Source organism: Bemisia tabaci, chromosome 2 (assembly GCF_918797505.1).
Source record: "Bemisia tabaci chromosome 2, PGI_BMITA_v3".
In the NCBI taxonomy this organism is placed as follows: Eukaryota; Metazoa; Arthropoda; class Insecta; order Hemiptera; family Aleyrodidae; genus Bemisia; species Bemisia tabaci.
In genome coordinates, this window is record NC_092794.1 from 4537934 (window position 1) to 4559406 (window position 21473).

At 37.5% G+C, this 21473-nt stretch overlaps 2 protein-coding genes across 2 annotated transcripts in view; one reads left to right on the forward strand and one right to left on the reverse strand.

The window, feature by feature from the left end:
* Nucleotides 1-15101, forward strand: part of LOC109035000 (lipase 3) — a gene marked incomplete in the record, with an annotated part of 79919 nt that extends 64818 nt beyond the window's left edge. Inside the window, 7 exon segments of the mRNA XM_072296589.1 lie at nucleotides 7472-7519; nucleotides 8311-8343; nucleotides 8810-8842; nucleotides 10289-10330; nucleotides 11483-11653; nucleotides 13917-14001; nucleotides 14930-15101. Coding sequence (XP_072152690.1) covers nucleotides 7472-7519; nucleotides 8311-8343; nucleotides 8810-8842; nucleotides 10289-10330; nucleotides 11483-11653; nucleotides 13917-14001; nucleotides 14930-15096 — 579 coding nt within the window.
* LOC109039974 (uncharacterized) overlaps nucleotides 1-21473 on the reverse strand; it is a 192108-nt gene that overhangs the window by 105076 nt on the left and 65559 nt on the right. The window lies entirely within an intron of this gene.

Here is a 21473-nt window from a genome sequence, read left to right on the forward strand (position 1 = left end):
ACTTCATCTAATCTCCATGTAGTTTGAAATATTACTTGTTTAATTTATTTTTGATTTGTAGCTCGATTTTTTTTTAAAATCAATTACCATGTTCCATGCAGCTTAGCCAGCCAAATTTGGTATTAATACGTATTTTTAGAAAATTGTATTTACAATATGATCTTCATTTGATCAATCAATCACCATGTTTCTGAAAATATCCGTAAGTTTCCCTGAAAATTTAGGTTTTATTCGTGTAAATTTGGCAGCGTCTGGTAGCTCATACGGCGCTTTTCCTTATTTTTCCTATTTTCAGTTTGTAGCTCGAGTTTCTTTTAAATCAATTACCATGTTCTATGCAGCTTAGCCAGCAAAGTTTGTCATTCATAAGTATTTTCAGAAAATTGTATTTAAAATATGATCTTCATCTGATCAATCAATCACCATGTTCCTGAAAATATCCACAAGTTTCCCTGAAAATTTAGGTTTTATTCGTGTAAATTTGGCAGCGTCTGGTAGCTCATACGGCGCTTTTCCTTATTTTTCCTATTTTCGGTCTGTGCTCGAGTTTTTTTTTTTTTTTTTTTTTAAATCAATTACCATGTTCTATGCAGCTTAGCCAGCAAAGTTTGGCATCAATAAGTATTTCCAGAAAATTTTATTTACAGTATGATCTTCACCTGATCAATCAATCACTAAGTTTCTAAAAATACCCATAAGTTTCCATGAAAATTTAGGTTTTGTTTGTATAAATTTGGCAGCATCCTTGAGCTCATACGGCGCTTTTCCTTATCATGGCAGAGTTGTTTTATGTCTACTACAAACATGAAATTTTGGCGCTTTGCGAACCGCATGAAAATCATCTGGGGGAAAAATGGAGCGGAACGGTGCGACTTCATAGGCGGGTTTTCATTTCTGAAAAGCGGAGTAGGAAATCCAGGCTCGCGACACAGGTTGCTGCGAGTGAAAAATGCGGTCGAATCTGGATGGCTCGATGGTGCGTGCATGCACGAGTTGCCGGAGCGAGACTCAAAACTCCGGACAAAGTAGACCGCTGATTGCTCAACTTAGGTGATGGAGTGCGACAAAACCCTCTATTATACTTAAACTCAAGCACAGAAAAAGTTTTCGGATCACTTTTATCTGAGTTTCGCTCTGCTTCAGTAAACACACACGCGCTTCCTCTCCCGGAGACTGCAGGCTCTGGGTATGTTCATACCCGCGGGAGGGGGGGGGGGGGTATTGTTGGACTGAACGACTGTACAGTTTACAGTGTTGCGACTTTCATATAAGCAGAACCACAGGGAGGTATCTCCGAAGAGGAAAAAAGATTGATTTTTAACACCATGATTAAAAGAATTTTGACCTGCGCTGCTGTTCCGAGAAAGAACGCCGTATGAGCCTTCAAAAGTTGCCATATTTTCTTCAATGAAAAGCGGATTCACTGGGAAAATTCTGAATATTTTCCGTCAAATTTTTCAGACGATTTTGTTCACACTTTAATCTAAAATATCTGAAAATATTGAAGGTCGCATTGCTATTACAGCAACTTAGTGGTACCATTTCCCGGTATTTGTTGCAATTTCTCAAAATCTTCAGAATCCCCGGAATTTCCAGCTATAATCGGAATTTTCTTGGAATTTCGGGGTTTTTCGTCAGAGTGGCCGATTATTTGATCAAATTTGATTATTTTTTGATCAAAGACGATCTTAAATCCAAACTAAATCCGGGCGTATTTCAGAATTTTTCTCCGAAACTTTCAACAAATCGGGATACTTCTCGGAACTTTTGGAAATCAGACTCAATGCCAGGAACTCCGGAATTTTTGGTAAAATAAAATGGCAGCACTGCACTCAAACCAGGATCCGGCTCGGGTAATTCTGTTTAGAGCAATGATTGCAGTCGATTAGTGAGCAAAGCTGAGTGAGGCTGCGTTGTGAGATCTAGCCCGCGGAACCGAGATCAGTGAAACCGATTTTTGAGCCCGGATTCGGGTTCAAATTTGGCAACCTGGCGCGAAAGTTGGGGTTGTGTAAAAAATGGCTCAACTCATTTATCGCGCATCGCTTCGCGTTCCTCCGAGTCATTTACTAGGCTCCAGATTCGTCACTAGCATTGCCAAATCGGATGGAGAGGCATTTACGATCAACGGTGGTATTTGTTCTTTTTGTGCACGACCTGACAAACATGCTGGATTTTGACGACCGGAACATAAGCACAGCAGATCATGCCACAAGGAAGCCTTCGCGCTGTCGAGGCATCCAAGGTCTAATTTTTCGAGTCTTGTTCGACTTAAGTTCTGATGAAATCTTGAGAGACAGGGAGATTTACAGGCAAGTTTTTCCGCCAAAAGCGGGCTACGAAATCGATTGAAAGTCGACGCAGTTATTTTAATGCACATTACGTATCCAGAGAGGGGCGACGCACAGTGGATTGAGTCAAGGAGAGAGGTTGGGCAAAACATTTTAGACAAAAAATGCAAATTTTGGCGTATATTTCGTCACATTTTAAATTCCAATGGAAGCGTGCAGTAGAAAATTTCACCAGGAAACCAATGGAATCACTTTTAGGACCCCAAAGTTTTGTATAACCGGAGTTAAAAGTGCTTAAAGTTTCCAAATTTTGTCCGACCTATCCTATTGACTCGATCCACCGTGCGACGGGGCAGGGGGGCGTACGCTTCCTCCGTTTCCTGAAGATAAGGAGGAATAAAAAGGGGGAAAAGAAAGAAGGAAGGAAGGAACGGATGAAAGGAGATGGAAGGACGCTTAGGGAACGCACATACGTTTTCGGTTCGCCTAAAAAAAGCTGGAATTTTGGGTGTTGTGGTGCTGAAGTAAATTATAGGATTTTTAGCCTCTAATAACAGGTGGGATCTGATAGCCTGATACGGAAATTCTGCTGGATAAAAATCGCTCAAACGGGACTGCCATGGGCGACAACAGGAGGAACGTGAAGGGCTTGACTTTCCACAGAAATTTGCTTGGCCTCTACCAAGAAATGTGAAGGATTTTGCAAAGAATATGCATGACATATCTTTCACGTAGGAAACTAGATTCTCGTCGTAAGAATAGCTTAAAATTGCTCCTAAGAAGACTAAATTTTTCAAAGTTTACCTGAAGGAAGTCCCCCCCTAAAGTTAGAAGAATTCCCTGAATCTTCCTTTGGAGCGAAAAGGTCCTCCAAATTCCCCTGGATGAGATGGGTATCCTTCTGCCCCCCACTCCAGGAAAGTTCCTAGTTCCGCCCATGGAGACTACCCACCTGGTGTATAAAATATCTTAGATAGAGTTGTTATTTCTTGAGAAAAATTCTAGAGTCAACTAATAATTCTTTAGGTATGTAGTTAATTTTCATACCATGAAAATACATACTATGTGTGGAATCCATAATTTGAGTACCATTTTGATATTTCAACTGCCCTTGAATACAATGACGGCGTGGGGCTGGGACGGTGGGGAAGTCGTAGTCTTAAATGAGACACTTCCTTTCTAGGAAACGTGAAATGCCTTCGATTTGGTGAGTAAGCAACCCGCAAATGTGCGGGCCCCTTGAGCCCGACAGCACCCTAGGGGACCATGGCCCTAGGCGCTAATCTGGCGATGCGTCAGAGAAGTGACAAATTAGGCGCAGGTCTGTTTGGCCGAGTCGAAGGCCTAAAACGAGGCGAATTTTCACCCTTTTTCAACAAGGCTATTGGTTGGTAGGTAGGAAAAAACTAAAACAAAAATAAAACAAACAAAACACATTGAAAGTGATCTTATTTCCCAAAAGTATCCTATTACGAGTCAACTCCAATATGCAGGCGGGAAGGGGTGGCTATGCCCCCCTGCAAACACTGAGGTATGAGTGAAGGGACTTTTCCGGCAACCAGTGGCATTGCGTGGATAATCGATTATCGATATTTCCCCATTTGAAGCTATAGTAAATAATCGATTATGAGGGTGTTCGTTGCGAACACCCTGTTTATCGATCTTTCCACATAGGTTTAAATGGGAGATCAATCGATTTATCGCAAAGCACGCCACGCCACTAGCGCCAACCTGGAAGTGCGTTCACTTTACGAAGTCAATCGATCGGAATGAACTGCGGGCTCGAGGGCCAGTTAATCTATGCTCCACTCGCGTGTGGTCGGCAAGTACACGGGTTCCAGGGTCTTGGAAACTTCAATGCCTGAAAAAACGAGCCCCATTTATTACCTGTTCCGCTGAAAATATTTCAACCCCTCGCCCAGTTTCCGAGAAATTGAGCAGTGTATGTTCGCTGTTGATTCGACGGGAAAAAGCGCTCCAAACGGAGCTGAGAGTTACTCCGCCGTGCTTAGGAAAAACGCCGTTTGAACCTTCAGACGTTGCCGAATTCTCTCTGATGAAAAACGAATTTTCCAGGAATCTAAGAAGTATTTTCAATGCAGTTTTTTCGAAAATTTTGTTCACAATATGATCTAAAATACTTGAAAGTCTCAAAGAAATATATTCGTAACTTGCCTTAAAAATGAACGTTTTATCGAGATAAATTTGGCAACATTAGAATGTTCATACGCCGTTCTTCCTTATTGTGGTGGCACTAAAATGAATAAAAAAGGATGCAAAATTGGTCACGTACTTACTTGCACTATAATTGGACGTATTTCTATCAAACAGACCTATGTGGAGGTGAGAAATATGGGGTGTGCTCTTGGAAGCTGCATAAGAAGCAATGTAAAAGTGGGCGTGGTTCCTTTTGAAGAATTGGCAAAGCGGGATATTGCATTCTATCAAACAGACCTATGTGCAACTGAGTGCGGAACTCATGAGCCGCGGGCATGGCAAGAGAGCCTTGTGCACAGGGCTCATGAGTTAATGCCCCCCGACGAAGACGAGGACGTTGCGCTGAGGCTTTTTCATTGCCGCTGACGTCACTGGCGCTTTAATATTCTCATTCACTCTTATGGCCAGAGAACTAACGAGCACACCCCATATTTCTCACCACCACATAGGTCTGTTTGGTAGAAATACGTCCAATTTTTCTACGGGACGCGTTTTAGAAATGTATTCATTGTAAACCGACCCTAGGAAAAACGACATAAAACATCTGAAGACATAAAACATCTGAAACATCTAAGACATGCGCCCTGAGACTAAATGCATAATAGGGCTCACCTCGTAATGCACATAAATTCGTTTGCAGAAATGCGTCCAATTGAAACACATATCTCTGTGAAAGTCTTGCCGATTTCGATTTATAATACGTGACGGGAAACTGAAGAAGAAAGTAGTCCGTGTTTCTCGTAACGCAAAATCTTGTCAAAGACAATTTGGCAACCTTTGATTTTTCGCACAACGTTGTTTGTCAGCACGGTGAGCGACCCATGAAAAATATATTTTTAAAAAATTTGGCACTAGTTAGATGTGTGCACTGTACTGCCGTGCTTCGGGAAAGTTGTAGATATTTGTTTCTAAATTTTCAAGACTACTTTGTTCCCAAATTTCAAGGGAAAATATGCATGAATTTCGTCAAAAATACATGTTTTATCCGGGGAAACTTAGCAACTCTCGAATGTTCGTACCGCGTTTTTCCGTAGCTCGGCAATGTATGCGTTGGTCACATCGCATGAATACCAGCGAGCTCCATTCAAGAAGCTTTTGTAAGGTCCCCTGTTATTCGGATAATTTTTCTTCGCTGGATCATATTGTACACTTTCGGAGTTGTGCACGCTATTTAAATTTCTGAAAGCTGTTCAAAACTGTAGCGACATTTTTACGAGAGATCCCTGACTTATTAACTCTCGCTATGCCCGGTTTTATGCTACGTCAACGGGGGCCAAAGATTTTGAATACCTCTCAACACTCAGCGTATGAAAGTAACCAAGTGGCGCGGCGTGGCGTGCTTTGCGATATATCGATTGATCTACCTCGTAAACTTATGGAAAAGGATCGATAAACAGGTTTGTTTGTATTGAACTCCTTAATAATCGATCCTTTACCATAGGTTTGATTGGGGAAATATCGATGATCAATCATTCACGCTTCGCAATGATGCTGCAAATGATCGGTGTTCAAATCGCTTTCAATTTATTCAATAGACAAAACGAGCTCTCACGTGCTGAAATAGTTGTATCACTACGCCGTGCGTAGAGAACTCATCTCGTTGCTATCGTTTTGACCTCGATAGACGATCAAATCCCGAACCAATCCCGATCAAAATAGGCAGTTGACTCTTGAATAAACTTCAAAATAGATCCGTCTTACGCGGTAAAATGATCGGTATTCAAATCGCCTTCAATTTATTCAATAGGCAAAACGCGCTCTCACGTGTTAGAATAGTCGTATCATTGTGCCGTGCGCAGTGAACTCAGCTTATTGTTATCGTTGCGGCCTCGTTATACGATTGAATTCCGAACTAGTCCTGATCAAGATAGACCATTGAGTAATGAACTTTTGACTATTGATTCCATGCAAAAATCTCTTTCGATCCAATTTTGATTTAAAGGGAATGCCACCATTTATCATTCATAACATTTCTGTTAAAGTTTTTGAAAATGAGGCGAAGTAACGATTTTAGGACGCATGACTCAGGACCAACTTCCTCTCATTTGAGTGGGAGCCTCGATCCAGTTGCGTGATGTGCTTTGCTATACATCAATTGTTCTATATTTTAAACCCACGGAAAAGGATCGATAAACAGGGTGTTCACAACGAACACCTTAAAAATCAATTCTTTACCACAGCTTCAAATGGAGAAATATCGATAATATAATCGTCATCAACGCCACGCCACAGCCCCTAGTGTTGGCTTAATGTTTGAATGCCAATATCAAAATATTTGTCTGCGGGGAGAATTGAGGGAAAGTTACGGGTCATTTCGCTGCTACGGCCATTAAAAACACTCGGATTACAAAAAAAGCCACTCGTCCTTTTTACATCAAACTAAACGAAAATGCATGCTACAGCTTTTTCAACTCATGAGCCGCTCTTTCACCCACAGGGTTGCAAGGTTAATTAAATTTCAAAATTCCCTTATTGCCCCCTGCTGGCTATCCCTGATTCATTGGATAAATCGTCGTTCCTCGACGGAGGAACGTAACCACATACCAGTGTTGAAAAATTGACTCAAACAATTCAATTTGTTTACGAGAGTGTACTTGTAAAATTTCTGTTCAGAATTTTGCCGATTTTTTCACGAGATCAGAGCAAAAATCAGTGAAATTTTTAGTAAATAGTGTCCAAGATTCTACAAGTAAAAATGCAATTTCCGACGGGAAATTCGACAACATTGGAATCAAGTTACCTTCTTCCGTGAGGGAAACAACGAAATGTGGCGCTGAAATTCTCAGACCCTTTTGCCACCTAGCGCATGCAATCGGTTTTCTCTCATCACTGTCAAATTCACAAAAAAATTAAAAAAGATCACATGTATTAATTATTTATTTATTTATCTATCTATTTATTTATTTATCTATCTATTTATTTATTTATCTATTTATTTATTTATATCTATTCATTTATTTCAGACAGCAAAAGATGCAATGGATGCTTTGCAGGTGCCTTCCGGCTTATCAGTGAGTAATATTTCCAGAACTTTTTTCCTTTTTCAATTTAACGGCTGCCGTCAAACTTAAGATAAGATTGAGAAGAAAAACGTTTCGGAAATAATTCATCGTTATTTAAATTTTAACGTACGACTAGCATGGCAAAAATAATCGATATATTAATTGGTCGTTTTGATGAATGTGGTGTTAAGATGATGTTACTCTTGAATCTTGAAAAAATTTCAACATTTTTTGTGAAGTGCAGTTTATTCTGGCGGCCACGTAAATTCCCAACAGCTATGTGGGAATTTTGAAAGGGCGCGGCGTGAATGATCGATCATCGATATTTCTCAATTTGAAGATATGGTAAAGAATCGATTGTTAGATTGTTCGTTGCGTACATCGTAATTATCGCTCCTAACTATAGGTTTAAATGAAAGGCAAAGCACGCCACGCCACTAGAATTTTCGTGTCTGCGAAAATAAAATGCACTTTGCAGTCATTGTTGTGATCTTTTCACGATTCAATGCTGAATCGATAAATTACTGCGTTAAGAAAAACACGGTACATTATGGAGAACCCTTTTTTCGATAAAATCGACGGACAACCCTCCATTGGAAATATTTTATTCAAAATTATGTGCATAAATTACTTAATTAGACGATATTGCTTTGAAACGCAAATCCTTGTGCATGTGATATGGTCTTCCTTATAATAACATAGCAAAAATTGTGAAAAAGTGGTGAATGAATCTCTACTAATGAGTGTATCTATAAAGTATCAGCTTTGGACTAATTATGGTTTTTTTTGGTCCCCTACAGACACTGATGGCGTCCCTCAAATCTTACGTTTCGGTGAGTTTGTATCTTTTATGCACATTTCATGTATCTGAAACTAAATGATTAATCTTGTATTAAACATATTAATAAGAAAAATAGACGAGATAAAGAAAAGGAAGGAGAATAGAGGGAGACGGAGAGAGTGAGAGACAGGTGAATGCTGGTGGAAGGAGGGAGAAAGAGAAGTTAAACGCTCGAGGAGAAAAGGAAAAAAAGAGGAAATATTAAAGAGCTGTTTCTTTTTCGTCGGGTTTTAATTATTTTATTGCTCACGTTGCTTGTGTTCAACAGAGCTTAGAGCAATGGAGAAACATTAAGAAGTTGTAATAGGTGGTCACCATAGAAGTCCTTTATGCTTGTTCCTCTTACATAATGCGCCGTAAAATTTACGAACGACAAAACATCCATTCGTATAGCATTGACTTCATTTTAATAAAAACAAATGCATGCTAATTCAAACCTCATTTTCTTTTTATTCCAGCCTGTCGGTACACAAGTTGCCGGCTACGCAGAGGTAAGATTTTATCTTTCTAAAAGCCAAACCATTCGATTACTCATTCTGCCGCGTGCTAAGAAAGAACGCCGTATGAGCCTTCAGGAGCTGCCAAATTTCTCCCGATAAAATGCGAATTTTCAGAGGAACTCGAGAATGTTTTTCTTCCATTTTCTTTACAGAATTTTAGCCGCAATTAAATCTTATGTATCTGAAAATTTCACGGAAAAATTTTCGTAAATTTCCTCAAAAGTAAATATTTTATCCCGAGAAATCTGGCAATCGACGAATGTTCATACGGCGTTTTTCCTTAACACGGCAGCATTGGTAGGTACTAAACGAAGGCTTAAGCGTCCACGTGTTACGTGTAATGGGAGTCGCCAAATCACGATGAACATTCATAAAATATCTCTAAAAAACATGAGAAACAGTTTTTGAATAGATCAGTAGCTTGTGAAGTGAGACTTCATAATGTTACAATTTGTTTGAGCCTTTCGGATCCTTAGCCATTAATTCATAGAGAACGCGGACACTTTCATAGTTGAAGATTTAGAAAATGTTGGTGGAAAAAACTGATGAAGAATAAAAGTACCTAATTTTGTACTGGCCCATTGAATAAATCTAAAAAAAGAGGAAAATTAATAGGAGTGAGGGCAGGAGGAAATAAACGGAAATTATTTTCGCCGAGACAGCCTTAAATTCCTGAGCTAAATTAGACATCCTGTTGACTCCAGCGAGACGCTTTTGTCCTCTCGTGTTTCATTTGAGGAATGTTCTCTACCAGAAGTATGAAACGGGAGGAGCAAATTTCAGTGTCGTGGCGTGTTTTGCGATTATCGACTGATCTGCCATTTAAACCTATGGAAAAGATCAATAAACAGGGTGCTCGCGACGAACGCCCTAATAATCGATTCTTCACCACAGCTTTAAATGGGGAAATATCGATAATCGATCATTTACGCCTCGCCACTAGCAAATATTATGAGTCTCATACGATCGCGAAGAGAGAGAAGGGGTGGTTTAGATATGACTAAATTCCACCTTTTGTACGTATGTAATTGATCCTGGCGGTATCTAGGCACTTCATAACAGTAAATTGTACATTCAAGTATTATGATGCAAATATTTTTGTGACTTCAAAAATACAGATATTCAAAATTGATTGATGACCAATAAATTAACGTATATCGACGGTGAAACTACCAAACCACGTATCTCGGTTGCGACGTCGCAGACTTCCTGTCATATTTTATTTTTTAAATGAAAAACTACTTAACGTCCAGTCTTGCAAATTTCTGTGATTTTTCCTCTTCGTGCGGGAAAAATTCTGTGAAAATTTCAAGGAATGATATTGATTTGGTCTACTTCAAAAAAATAAAATGTGAGCGTAGATTTTTAAACACCGCAAACGAGATACGTGGTTTGGTAGTTTCACCGTCGATATGTTCTTTCTCTTCTAACTTTTAGATGGTCACAACCAGCTTAAATCGAATTCGAAATACAGTGCCGGTAAGTTTTTTTATTGATTCATGTTTATGTTTTCTCTGTTGATAAGCTTCATATTATCAGCTTTATAAGTTACATGAACTGCACAGAAAAAAAAATTTACACAAAAGATTGGTTAATATAGTACGGGAAGTAAAACACAAAATAACCCAAAACCCAAGCCTTCGGTTGCCTCTGGGGCTTCCCAGTCTATCCATTGTTTTATGCGCTAAATTCACCGCAAACTGTATCAAAATCAATACAAAATTTGGGTTAGTTTGTGTTTCACTTTCTATATTAATCAAAAGTAACACAAGAACACAGATATTTTATTAGTTTGATCTTTGATGAGTCTGTTGCACACCGATAATACAGCCGAGTAAAATTGGAGTTTGTTTAAATAAAATTGGACAAAATAACTTTGTTTACATCATAAATGTCTGCAATGTCCTCTTTGACGCACAATTTTTGCAGTTCATATCGTGCCAATTTAAATTCATTTCAATCGTTTTTTCAAATTTGACCTGTCCTTACTTCTAGTTTAAAATAGATTAATTTAATTTCAGTCTACATGATATTTTCGATGAAATTCGTTCATTTAAGAAGACTCGAAAGAGTTTACTATCATAGGGAATCTTTCGAGTTTCTCCCATGGCTTTTTTCTCTATTTTTGAACGCAGAAATGTATAATGAAGATATGTGATCGATCCTTCACTTTTATCAACCCTCCATTATTTGCGAACATTTACGGATAGAACTTAGATTGAATCTGTCATTTTAAGAACGACCCGACTTTCGGAGAAAAATTGCAAAAACTGATTGGAAACTAGAGAATTCCGATCTTTGAAAATATGTTCGGCGCATGTTGGCAAGGTACTGTAGAAAGGCGAACACACTAAAGTTTCCGTACTTTTTGTATTGGGGATATTGCTATAAATAGCAATTGACAATTTCAGACATGTGTTGTTTTTCATCTCACCGTAATCCGCAAATACCCAACGTTACCCTTATGGGATAAGCATTTTTGTGACTATGTGAATCAGTAAGAGTCTAGCTCGGTAAATCGTTTTTCTGATAAAAAAGATCCTTTTTTTCGAAAATTTTCGAAGTTTGATCCCTTTCGATCTAAATCTAATCGATCTAATTGATTCGACAAATGAGCGTTTTTGTTTGTAGGACTACTTGGGCATGGACGAAATTATCGAACTGATCAATCTTGCTTTAGACCGAGGGGAGGTCCGAGGCTCGTTGGGTCGAAAATATTGTCAGATGAGTCCAGCTCACGAACGATTTTGTCTCCGAGTTTTAAGTATCGTTCAAGGAGACGACGAACACCATCTTACAAAGGTAAACAGATTTTCATTCATCAACGGGACAAAAATCTAATCGGGACAAGGATCTAAATCTTTCCAATCCTCCAATTTAATTTTGAAGAGTACCCAGAAAGTTGGAAAATATTTGAATTGCATTTTGCAAAAAGGAACCAAGAGCATTTAAATGTTGCTGAGATTGTGCATATCTTTTTTCATTGCAAATATAAACTGATAGTCTAAACAAGCAATATCTTTACTCTCAATCAACTATAAATTCAAGACAAAAGTTTTCTTGGTCAATTTAATTTTTTGCACGATTCCAGTAATTTTATTGCAAAGATTATAAGTTGCACAATCCTGGCAACATTGAAATGCTCTTGGTTGGAAAGTTAAATGAGAATTGAGCGTTTTATCGGAAAAACTTGCAAAATCTAACAGAAATTGACGAACTTCAAGCCCCTTCATCGGATGGCACGACATTCGGCTGTTTTTCGAAGTATTTTCCACCACTTTGAACACAAAGCTTCAGCCGTTCTGCCCAATTCATAAGGATCGTCTTTTCGAAGTCTTCTTGACGGAGGGTTTTGAAGAATTTTTGAACAGCGGTTTTGACCTCGGCTATGGAATCAAACCGTGTGCCTCTCAAAAATTTCTTTAACTCAGGAAAGAGCCATTCTATAGCTGAGATCGAAACCGCTGTTCAAAAATTCTTCAAAACCCTCCGTCAAGAAGACTTCGAAAAGACGATCCTTGTGAAGTGGGTAGAACGGCTGAAGCTTTGTGTTCCAAGTGGTGGAAAATACTTCGAAAAATAGCCGAATGTCATGTCATCCGATGAAGAAGCTTGAAGTTCGTCAATTTCAGTAAGATTTTGTAACTTTTTTCAATAAAAACACTCAATTCTCATTTAACTTTTTTTTCCTGACAAATATATTTGTGGCTGAAAATTCTAGAAGCGGTAACGCTACATATCATTTTCAAAACCATGTATCTCTGTCATTTTTTAAGCAAAAGAACTTTTCTTGGTTTTATTTTATTGGTGATTACGTCTACTTTAAGCACACACAAACCGCAAATCGATAGCTGCTTTCCTTAGCTCAAAACCTGGAAATGTGCAAAACTTTTTGAACACCGTATGTGATTCCCTCCATTGTCTATGGCAACCACGCGCTTCCACCACTCTCAGTCTTCTTTTTCTATAGCTGTGTCCATCAAAGTTAATAATCAGCCAGGAGCGCAGCAAAGATCAGAAACGGTCACTCAACTGCTTCTCCAAAATTTTCCAATCGTATTGTTCCCCGAATCCAGCACAATGACGAGTATTTTCAATCACGATTTCTATAGCAGAGTTTTTCTAAAGGAGAAACAGCTTTTCAGAGAAATACAAAATTAAATATTTTAGTGCTGGAAAGGAAAGTGTAAAAGCGGTGTAGCGGGAGAAGGGGTGGAGGACTTTTCTCACTCATCGATTCAATTGCAATCGCTTATACAACCGCAGTATATCTGCTCCGGAAATCTAATTTGCCGGTGCAAGGAAAACAGTCGTATGAACATTCGAGAGTAGCCAAATTTCTTTCGTGAAAATTTTAATTTTTAAGGAAAGCTAGGAATATTCTTTCTTAAAATTTTCAGGAACTTTAGGTGAAATTGCGAACGAAATTATCCGAAAAATTGGAGGAAAAATATCTACAAACTTCCCCGTAAATTCGTGATTTACCAAAAGAAATTTGGCAACGCCAGAAGGCTCATACGGCGTTCTTCCTTAGCACGGCAGTATGAACATTTGAATGTTGCCAACTTTCTCCTCATAAAACCCTCATTTTGGGAGGATGTTATGCATATTTTTCTTTGAAATTTTCAGATATTTTAGATTGTAGTACGAACAATTTTGTCTGAAAAAATAGGGAAAAAATCTCTTCAATTTTCCCAATAAATCCGTACTGTATCGAAGAAAATTTGGCAATGGCAGGGTTTTAACGGCGTTCTTCCTTAGCTCGGCTGTAATACGCGTGAGCTTCTTTTCAATAAATGCGAATAATTGTGCTCAAGAAAATAAGATCAAAGCTTCAATGTGGCTTTGAAGTGAGGTTCGGTGTCACATTTACAGCTGCTTTGAGAGGTGGTTATTTTTTGCTATTTTAACACAGTATCGACGTTCAAGCATTTTAACTCGAGGTAAATTGATCTTTTCTCTCGTGGCAATTAAAGTAGCTTCCTTTTCTTCACGCAATATTTTAAAGAAATTTATCTTTGGCTTCTGTTCCATTTACTCTATCACTGAACGATTTTTTTTTCAGGAATTGATACGTCTGTTGTTCAGAACTCTGCCAAAAAGCAGTTCTTTGAAAGAATTTCTGCACTATTTGCAGCAAAGGCAAGCAGGTGATATCTATATTTTCATTATTAAAGTAAAAGTTAATTTCGTCTTGAAGAACCGTATGTTTTCGATGGAAACAAGTGTTTGTTCACATCTTTTGGATCAGGATATTTTTTATATGTATTGTCTCACATTGCAAACTTCGCTTACAGACTTGAAAACATTCAGTCATGGCTGTGAAGCTCTAATATTTACGATGTGTCACGTTGAAAATATAGAAACATTTTAATATGAAACCAAAGGGGTGCACTGAAAACCTCTTGCTTGAGATATTATTTTGACTTAAAACGTCGTTTCTTGTCAACAAAGTTTGGTATTTTTAGGTTAAATTTGTGCAGATTTAACTTCAACTCAGTTTTTCTGAGTTAAAGAAACGTCCTTTGTCATCGTTAAGCTAAAGTTAAAGAAAATGATAGCAAAACAACGTTCATTTAACTAAAAAAAACTAATAAAACGTTAAAAACGCACGGATTTATTTAATTAAACCAAATTTTGTCGACTAGAAACGACGCTTTATGTCAAAATAATCCATCAAGAATTCTTTTTTCGGTGTGACTCCAATAAAAAGCATGAAAATACACTTTCATTTTTTCGTAAGATTTACATTTCTAAATAAATATCAATATTATTAGTCTTTGAAACTTTCAGAATATTCCTCCTTTACAAAAGTTTCTAAAAAATTCGAGAAAATAACCTGGCTAGGCTGGTGTTTCCCCGAAGAATTAATTAAGAGTGTAAATTATAGAAAACTGTATAAGTTGGTCTGCTCTCTCCCTAATTTTACCACCAATATCATTATCAAGATAGACGCATCAGCGCACCTTTTGTACGGACAATTGTGTGAAAGAAATTCGTATAAGTTATTGGCGCTTTTTGCTTCATGAAATGAAATGTTCGAATATTCGATAATCATGAACCGGCGAATATTTTTAGGTCGAGTGTTCTTTTACGATTACGGAACTGAGGAGCGCAACATGCTTGAATACGGCTCACCAACTCCACCCGAGGTGAATTTCGGCAAAATTAAGGTCCCGGTGTATTTTGTCTATGGTCCCAATGATCTATTCACATCTGTGGAGGTATGTCAAATAATTAAATAATTGCTTCCTTGGCTTATCCGTAAATATGTTCAATTTGTGTAGAAGAGATACTTGTGCGAAAGGCTTTCAGCTGACCCACGAACATACACCGATGAAAACTTAATAAAAGACAAAAAGAAAGGTTGAAAGGTATCCTTAAATTATTTTCCCTCTTTCCGCCGTTTCGAAAGATTTTTCAACTTCAACAGAAGAAAAAGTCCTTTGATTCAAACATAAATATGCTCAAATTTACCGCCGAGAAGATTTCCTTATGAACCAATAAAGAAAAGAATGCTTGTATAAAGAAGAGAAGATGCTTATATAAAAAGAAAAATCAGTCACATTAAGCAAATATTCGCTTTCATTCAACAATTTTATTCTTGATTCAAAACAAAATCTTCTTGATGGTATACCTCAGAATGTTTCTGCCTCAATTGAGTCATGTTTTTTCTCTAATGATATTCAAGAATTATGCTAAACGTATTAAATATGGATGCTAGGACTTGGTAAGTTTTTGGAATATCGCTCTATTTTTGTGCCGTAGAATATTGATTTATTTTGCGAGGAAAGCTCCGCACTCTTAAAGGATGCCTGTCATTCTTAATATGCTGGAGTGCCTTTGAATTCGTATGATACTGTGCAACACCTCTGTTCTGAAACAGTTGCTTGAGGCACCGCGCCCATGGCACGCTGCTGCGGGCGCAGCAGGCAGGAGTCCTGAGCGCGACGCGCATCGACTCCTACAAACCTAAGGGGATACTTCAAGCATTGCGCAATACGTGAAGTATCCCCTTAGGTTTGTAGGAGTCGAGGCGCGTTCCGCACCGGCCGCGGCAGCAAGCCGCTCCGCTCTGAGTTAGGCTCTATCATTTAATGTTGCGAAGTCAGCGATTTTCAACTCATGATTTTTTGCACACTCTGCATGGATTATTCTCATTTTAATCGATGAAAAAAAAAATATGCATTGAAGGAAAATATAATGTGTGTTTTGTAAAGTTAAGGTCGTTCCGTGTCAAATTTAATTATTTCTATAGCTTTCAATTTTTAATTTTATACTGTGTGCTTTTACTGTGCTGCAGCACGGTGCACGCGCAACCAAACGCTCAAAACTGGACGTACTTGACTCTAAAACATCGATGTATAAATGGGTTAAAACCAAAGATTGCGTGCTTTTTGGTTTTTCTTCTCTTTTATTCATTATTGTTTAGTGTTTTAACTACGGCTCGTTAAGAATAATATCGATGCCATAGTTTGGAATTTTTTTTACAAATATCTGCCACGTTTCAAAAATTTAAATGTTTTTAAAACTAAGTAATATTTTCATGAAAAAGTATATGAACATAAGGAATGTTTTTTATCGAAAATTTTAAGGATAGAAATGAAACAAAATATCCACCAATGACAATTTGAAAAGGTAAAGCAAAAGAAGAATGTAACTTCTCATTTAAAAAAATGAGTTACCATAACAACATCTCTTTCTTTCTCAATTTTCTCACTTCGATACTGTCAATATAATTGTACGAACTGACTAAAATATTATAACGCTTGGACCAAGTCACTGTTGCTTATTTTACGAGCGGGCCTTGACTATTGCAAAAAACAGGTGTGCTGACAAAAATCATTGACCGAATGTCCTTAATCCGCCAAGACTGAAATTTTAAAGCGCGGTATAATGTATTTGCATTTAATTTAAACTAAGTTTATGTTTTAATTTATGTCAAAGAGTTTTTCGAGAATCCCCCATTAAATACCATAAAATACAAATCTCTATTGGTAACAATATTTATGAGAGAGCTAAATGTGCAACGTGTATTATACGGTTGTTTTCAATTCGCCTTCAACTGCGCATGCAGCAATTGTTGTTACGAATATGTTATGCCTGCTGATCTCAGCTCATTACATACTTGACTCTCTGAAGGCGTTTAATGTGCGGAAAGAGAGCACCCTGTTGGAGAACAACAGAAGTTAGATTGAATGAGTTCCTCAATCCCTACTTCGTTCGTTCTCCAACAGATTGCGCTACAAGCGCATATAAAACGCCTTCAGAGAGTCAACTATGTAATTTGCTGAAATCAGCACGCACAACATATTCATAACAACAATTGCTGCAGACGCAGCTGAAGGCGAATTGTTCAGTTAAAAAAACGAGCATGACAGGAAGTCGTAACGAGACGGCATGTATTCGATCGGCATGAAACGAACGAAAAATAAAAACGTGAACCGATCAACACCGATTCAATGGACAAATTAATAAAAAAGCAGATCAAAATCAGTAGGAAACTTGCATATACTATGGAAATTTAAAATTGCAAGATTTCGAAATTAGGATCAGCCAAAATTTTGATTTCCTGCGATTTTAAGTCCAGACGTACCATAATCTCACCCCGTGCAAACCGTTTTTGGGTACATTTTTATCGCATTTTTTTTTGCTTCAAGACCATTGTAAGGTACAGACCCAAAGGAGTAAGCGTAAGCAGCAATAACTGGAGGAACCTTGCGACCAACAGCAAACGCACAGAGGTATTCTCCTCGATTTCTGCAAATTTAGTTTCCAGAGTTCAGGAGTTATTTGCGACTGTTAAGACATATTTTAATTAACTTCATTTAATTGTTTTATAGTCGATGTTACCAATTCTGAAGCAAAAGCTGTGTGTGACGCTTCTAAAAATGTCTCTCAACTATAGTTCTCAATATAATTACGCCGGAATTTACTGTGATTGTTTCAGGATTTAAAGCATCTTATGAGAAACTTGGGAATCCTGCCGGATTTTTCGCGGTTGGACGGCCCGATTGGAATCACGGAGATTTCCTAATTACTATAGACGTTCGATGCACACTGACCAAGGCCATTGTTTTAGACATATTAAGGAAACACCAAAACGAAAGGGACGATGACGAGAATTTCCGTTAAAATGGAGCCCCTGCAATATGACGATATGATACCTCACCACAACTCAAGATAATACATTTTGACAGAGCAGATGCAGAGACGTGAAGAAAAAATAAGAAAAAAGTAATCTCTGTTAGAAGCAAGCCTCTCATTGTGTTAAGTTTCAGTGAATATTGCTTTGCAAAATGAGTCAAAATTCTCTGTGATTTACTGTATATAGACCGTAAGAACTAAGACAGAACACGGACAAAAGAAATATCAAAGAAGAGACTGAAACATAACTTATCAAATTTGGGGGACAATTTCAAAATAAAATGATGACAAAAATTCTTCGCAACATTTTTGTGAATATTTACGAACCGGTGCCAGACTTGGAAAGAGAATGGCGAAGAGCGTTGGGCAATTTCAACGAATTGGCAATATCATAAGAACGTATTTATGCTAAATGGAACTATGTCACATGCAAAATTTATGGACATGGTTCCTTTCTGTATACATACGCCCATATTTCCTCCATTTGAATCCATTATAAATAATCGAGTACGAGCGAGGTAACCAACTTCAACGTGCGTCGATTTTTTCACATGTGTTCAATAGACCGTATTCGATAGTGGTTCGTTGTATCGTTTGGCTCAAAACAACAGAACATAACCTCAAACAAAAATTTTAGTATTTTGGTTAGAAAAGCTTAAAATGAGAAAATTTTTAAAAAATACACTTATCATTGGCATTTGGTACTCAAAGGAATAAAAGATATATATCACAAAAGACTCGTTTCCTTGGCTTTTTAAATTGACTTTTGAGACTGTGTTTAAATGTTGAACCAATCGATATCGATATAATATCACCTGTTTGATGTATCGAATACGATATATTCAACACGGCCCAGCATTGTCACCTTGCGCGATTTGCCACAAAATACGAGGTATGTAATGAAAGCAAGCATGATGAATGAAAGAGGGTTGCATTGCAATGTTCACAGAACTGTAAAGCGACAGTCTGTTAATCATTAATTCCATGACCTTTGCGGTGACAATTCTTGAAAGTTGGTAACACTGTTTTTTCTCCATTTAAATGTATGTAAAACAATCGATTCTTGGTGAGGCAGCTCCCCTCAAATAATATCGATATTTTTTAACGGATTTAAATGGAGTAAAAACAGTGTTGTCAACTTGCATAATCACCACTGGACCTTAGAGAAGATGAACTTGAACAAATGCATATCTTTTGTTGGTCAATGCCAACGGCTATTACTCATTTATTTTTTTTCTCGATTAAAAATTATTATTATGAGTTAAAACACGCGTGTCGTAAAATTTTGTGCTGACAATGAACCTTACAAATCGGCCCAAAAATAATACATTTAAGGAACCAGTGCGCACGATTGCAAAGCATAGCGTCATCCATTTTTCTCTTGAATAGGCAATACCTCCGCTAGTGTAATTATGAATGTATAATATGAGTAATGAATAATTATGAATAAAATGATTAATGAATGCTATGGGTCAAAACATTTTCTCGTTCACTTGCAACTGACCGGTAGCAGTCATTATGGCATCCAAAAAATTGAATTGTAAAACAAACATTTCATTTACCCATCACCGTTATTGTCGGATTATGATAAATAAAATTGAAGTTCCTGTCTATAACAGTGCTTTCATTATTTTTCTTATACTTTAGATTGATTCGACATTTTCTTCGTGATCATTCTCGATGATCGAAAAAAAAATTATGGGCAGTAAAATATCTTGAGACTACACTTTTAGTCTCATCACAGTGATTATGGAAAAATTAAGAACCTTTATTATGACAACGATTATGGGCTCCCTTCCTACTTTTTAAGCTGAACGAGACATTTTTCAATACAAAGAGTAAAATATCCTATTGAGATCTTTGAATTCGGTTTAAATAAAATACAATTTTCCGAAAGAATCGAAATCCACTTTCAAATGAAAAACAAACTCACTTGATACATCGAAAAAAATTCCTCAAAATTTATTGCTGCGGCAGCTCAGCTTACCTGAAACAGAAATAACAAATTATTTAAGTCTACTCATTTAAGTATCAAATAGAATAAATGCTGAGCATTACAATTTTGATGAGAGAACCTTTTCTAATAACGCTCCGGGGAAGAACAAGCGAGTCTACTGAAGAAACAATTGAATTCATATTAACCTGAAAATTAGGAGCTACAACTGTTTGCTGGCAGATCTGTTTGAAATGTTGAAACCGGATGTTGTATGTATAGGGCGTTCAAACATGGTGTAATTTACGCAACAGGACATTACGTCAAACTTTAAAAATCCTGATTTTGGCGGGTTATAATACAAGCTTTACACCGATGGATCAAGCTTTTCAGAAAAAACCTAGTTCCGGTAGAATGTACGGCGTTTAGAAAATTGCACGTCAAAGATTTGTTTTTTTTGTTTTTGTTTTAAAAAAATAAGTAAAATGTCGACAAAAGTGAAGATATTAAAAGTATAGCCCGGAATGAATATTGCCATGCTAAGGAAGAGCACCCTATGAACTTCCAGACGTTGCCAGATATCCTTTGTTAAAATATGAATTTTCAGGCAATTCTGTGATCATTTTTCCTCCAATATTTTGGAAAATTGTATTCGCAACCAGATCCAAATGATCTGAAATTTCTGAGAGAAAATATTCTTAACACTCCACAAAAATAAACATTCAATCTGAGGAAATTTGGCAACTATCGAATGTTCATACGGCTTTTTTCATTCGCAAGGCATAAGAGCTCTGACTTGAGCACTTGGTTCTGAACAAACTTGAATAGTTTTCTAGCACGTGTAGATTGTTGATTCTCAGAGGGCTCAAAGTCAAATCTTAGCCAATCTGAAAATGTTATGAAAATTGATGAAAACCTTTTCACGGACCACACTACATAACCTCCATTCAAAGATATTAATTTTCACTTTGAAGCGTAACTCACTGACTGACTCTTCCCCAATTTTTGGCACATTCTTCTCGTGTGACATAATGACCGACTTGAAGTGATAAAAAAAAAATGTGCATTTGCTTCAGGTGAAGCTTGAATGAGAATCCCTAACCTACCTCAAGGTAAAACCATTCGGCGGTGTCTCAAGTCTAATTTTAGGAAGACCGGTGATAAGACGTGTCAAATTCCTTGTTAACACGCGATGTAATTGCGGGACATCGCGGGTGGATATTCTTCTTCTTTTCCAAAGAATATCAAGCGTCATTAGCGAGACCATGCGCCGGAAATTCGAGACTCCGAGGCGATGAATCTGACCACCCGGCGGTCTGATAAAATAATCAGGACAAGAAAATTCGGCATTTAACATTGCGCAGAAAATTGAATTAAAAAAAAAAAAAAAAAAAAAAAAAAAAAAAAAAAACGCGTTGACCGTCATCGCAAATTCAGAGCGCAGAGTCGAGTTGCATGAATTATAAAATCGCCGCAGGGCCGAGAATATCGTTCACATTCATTTGACTATTTTGACGGACCTGATTCCATCGTTTTTTCTCT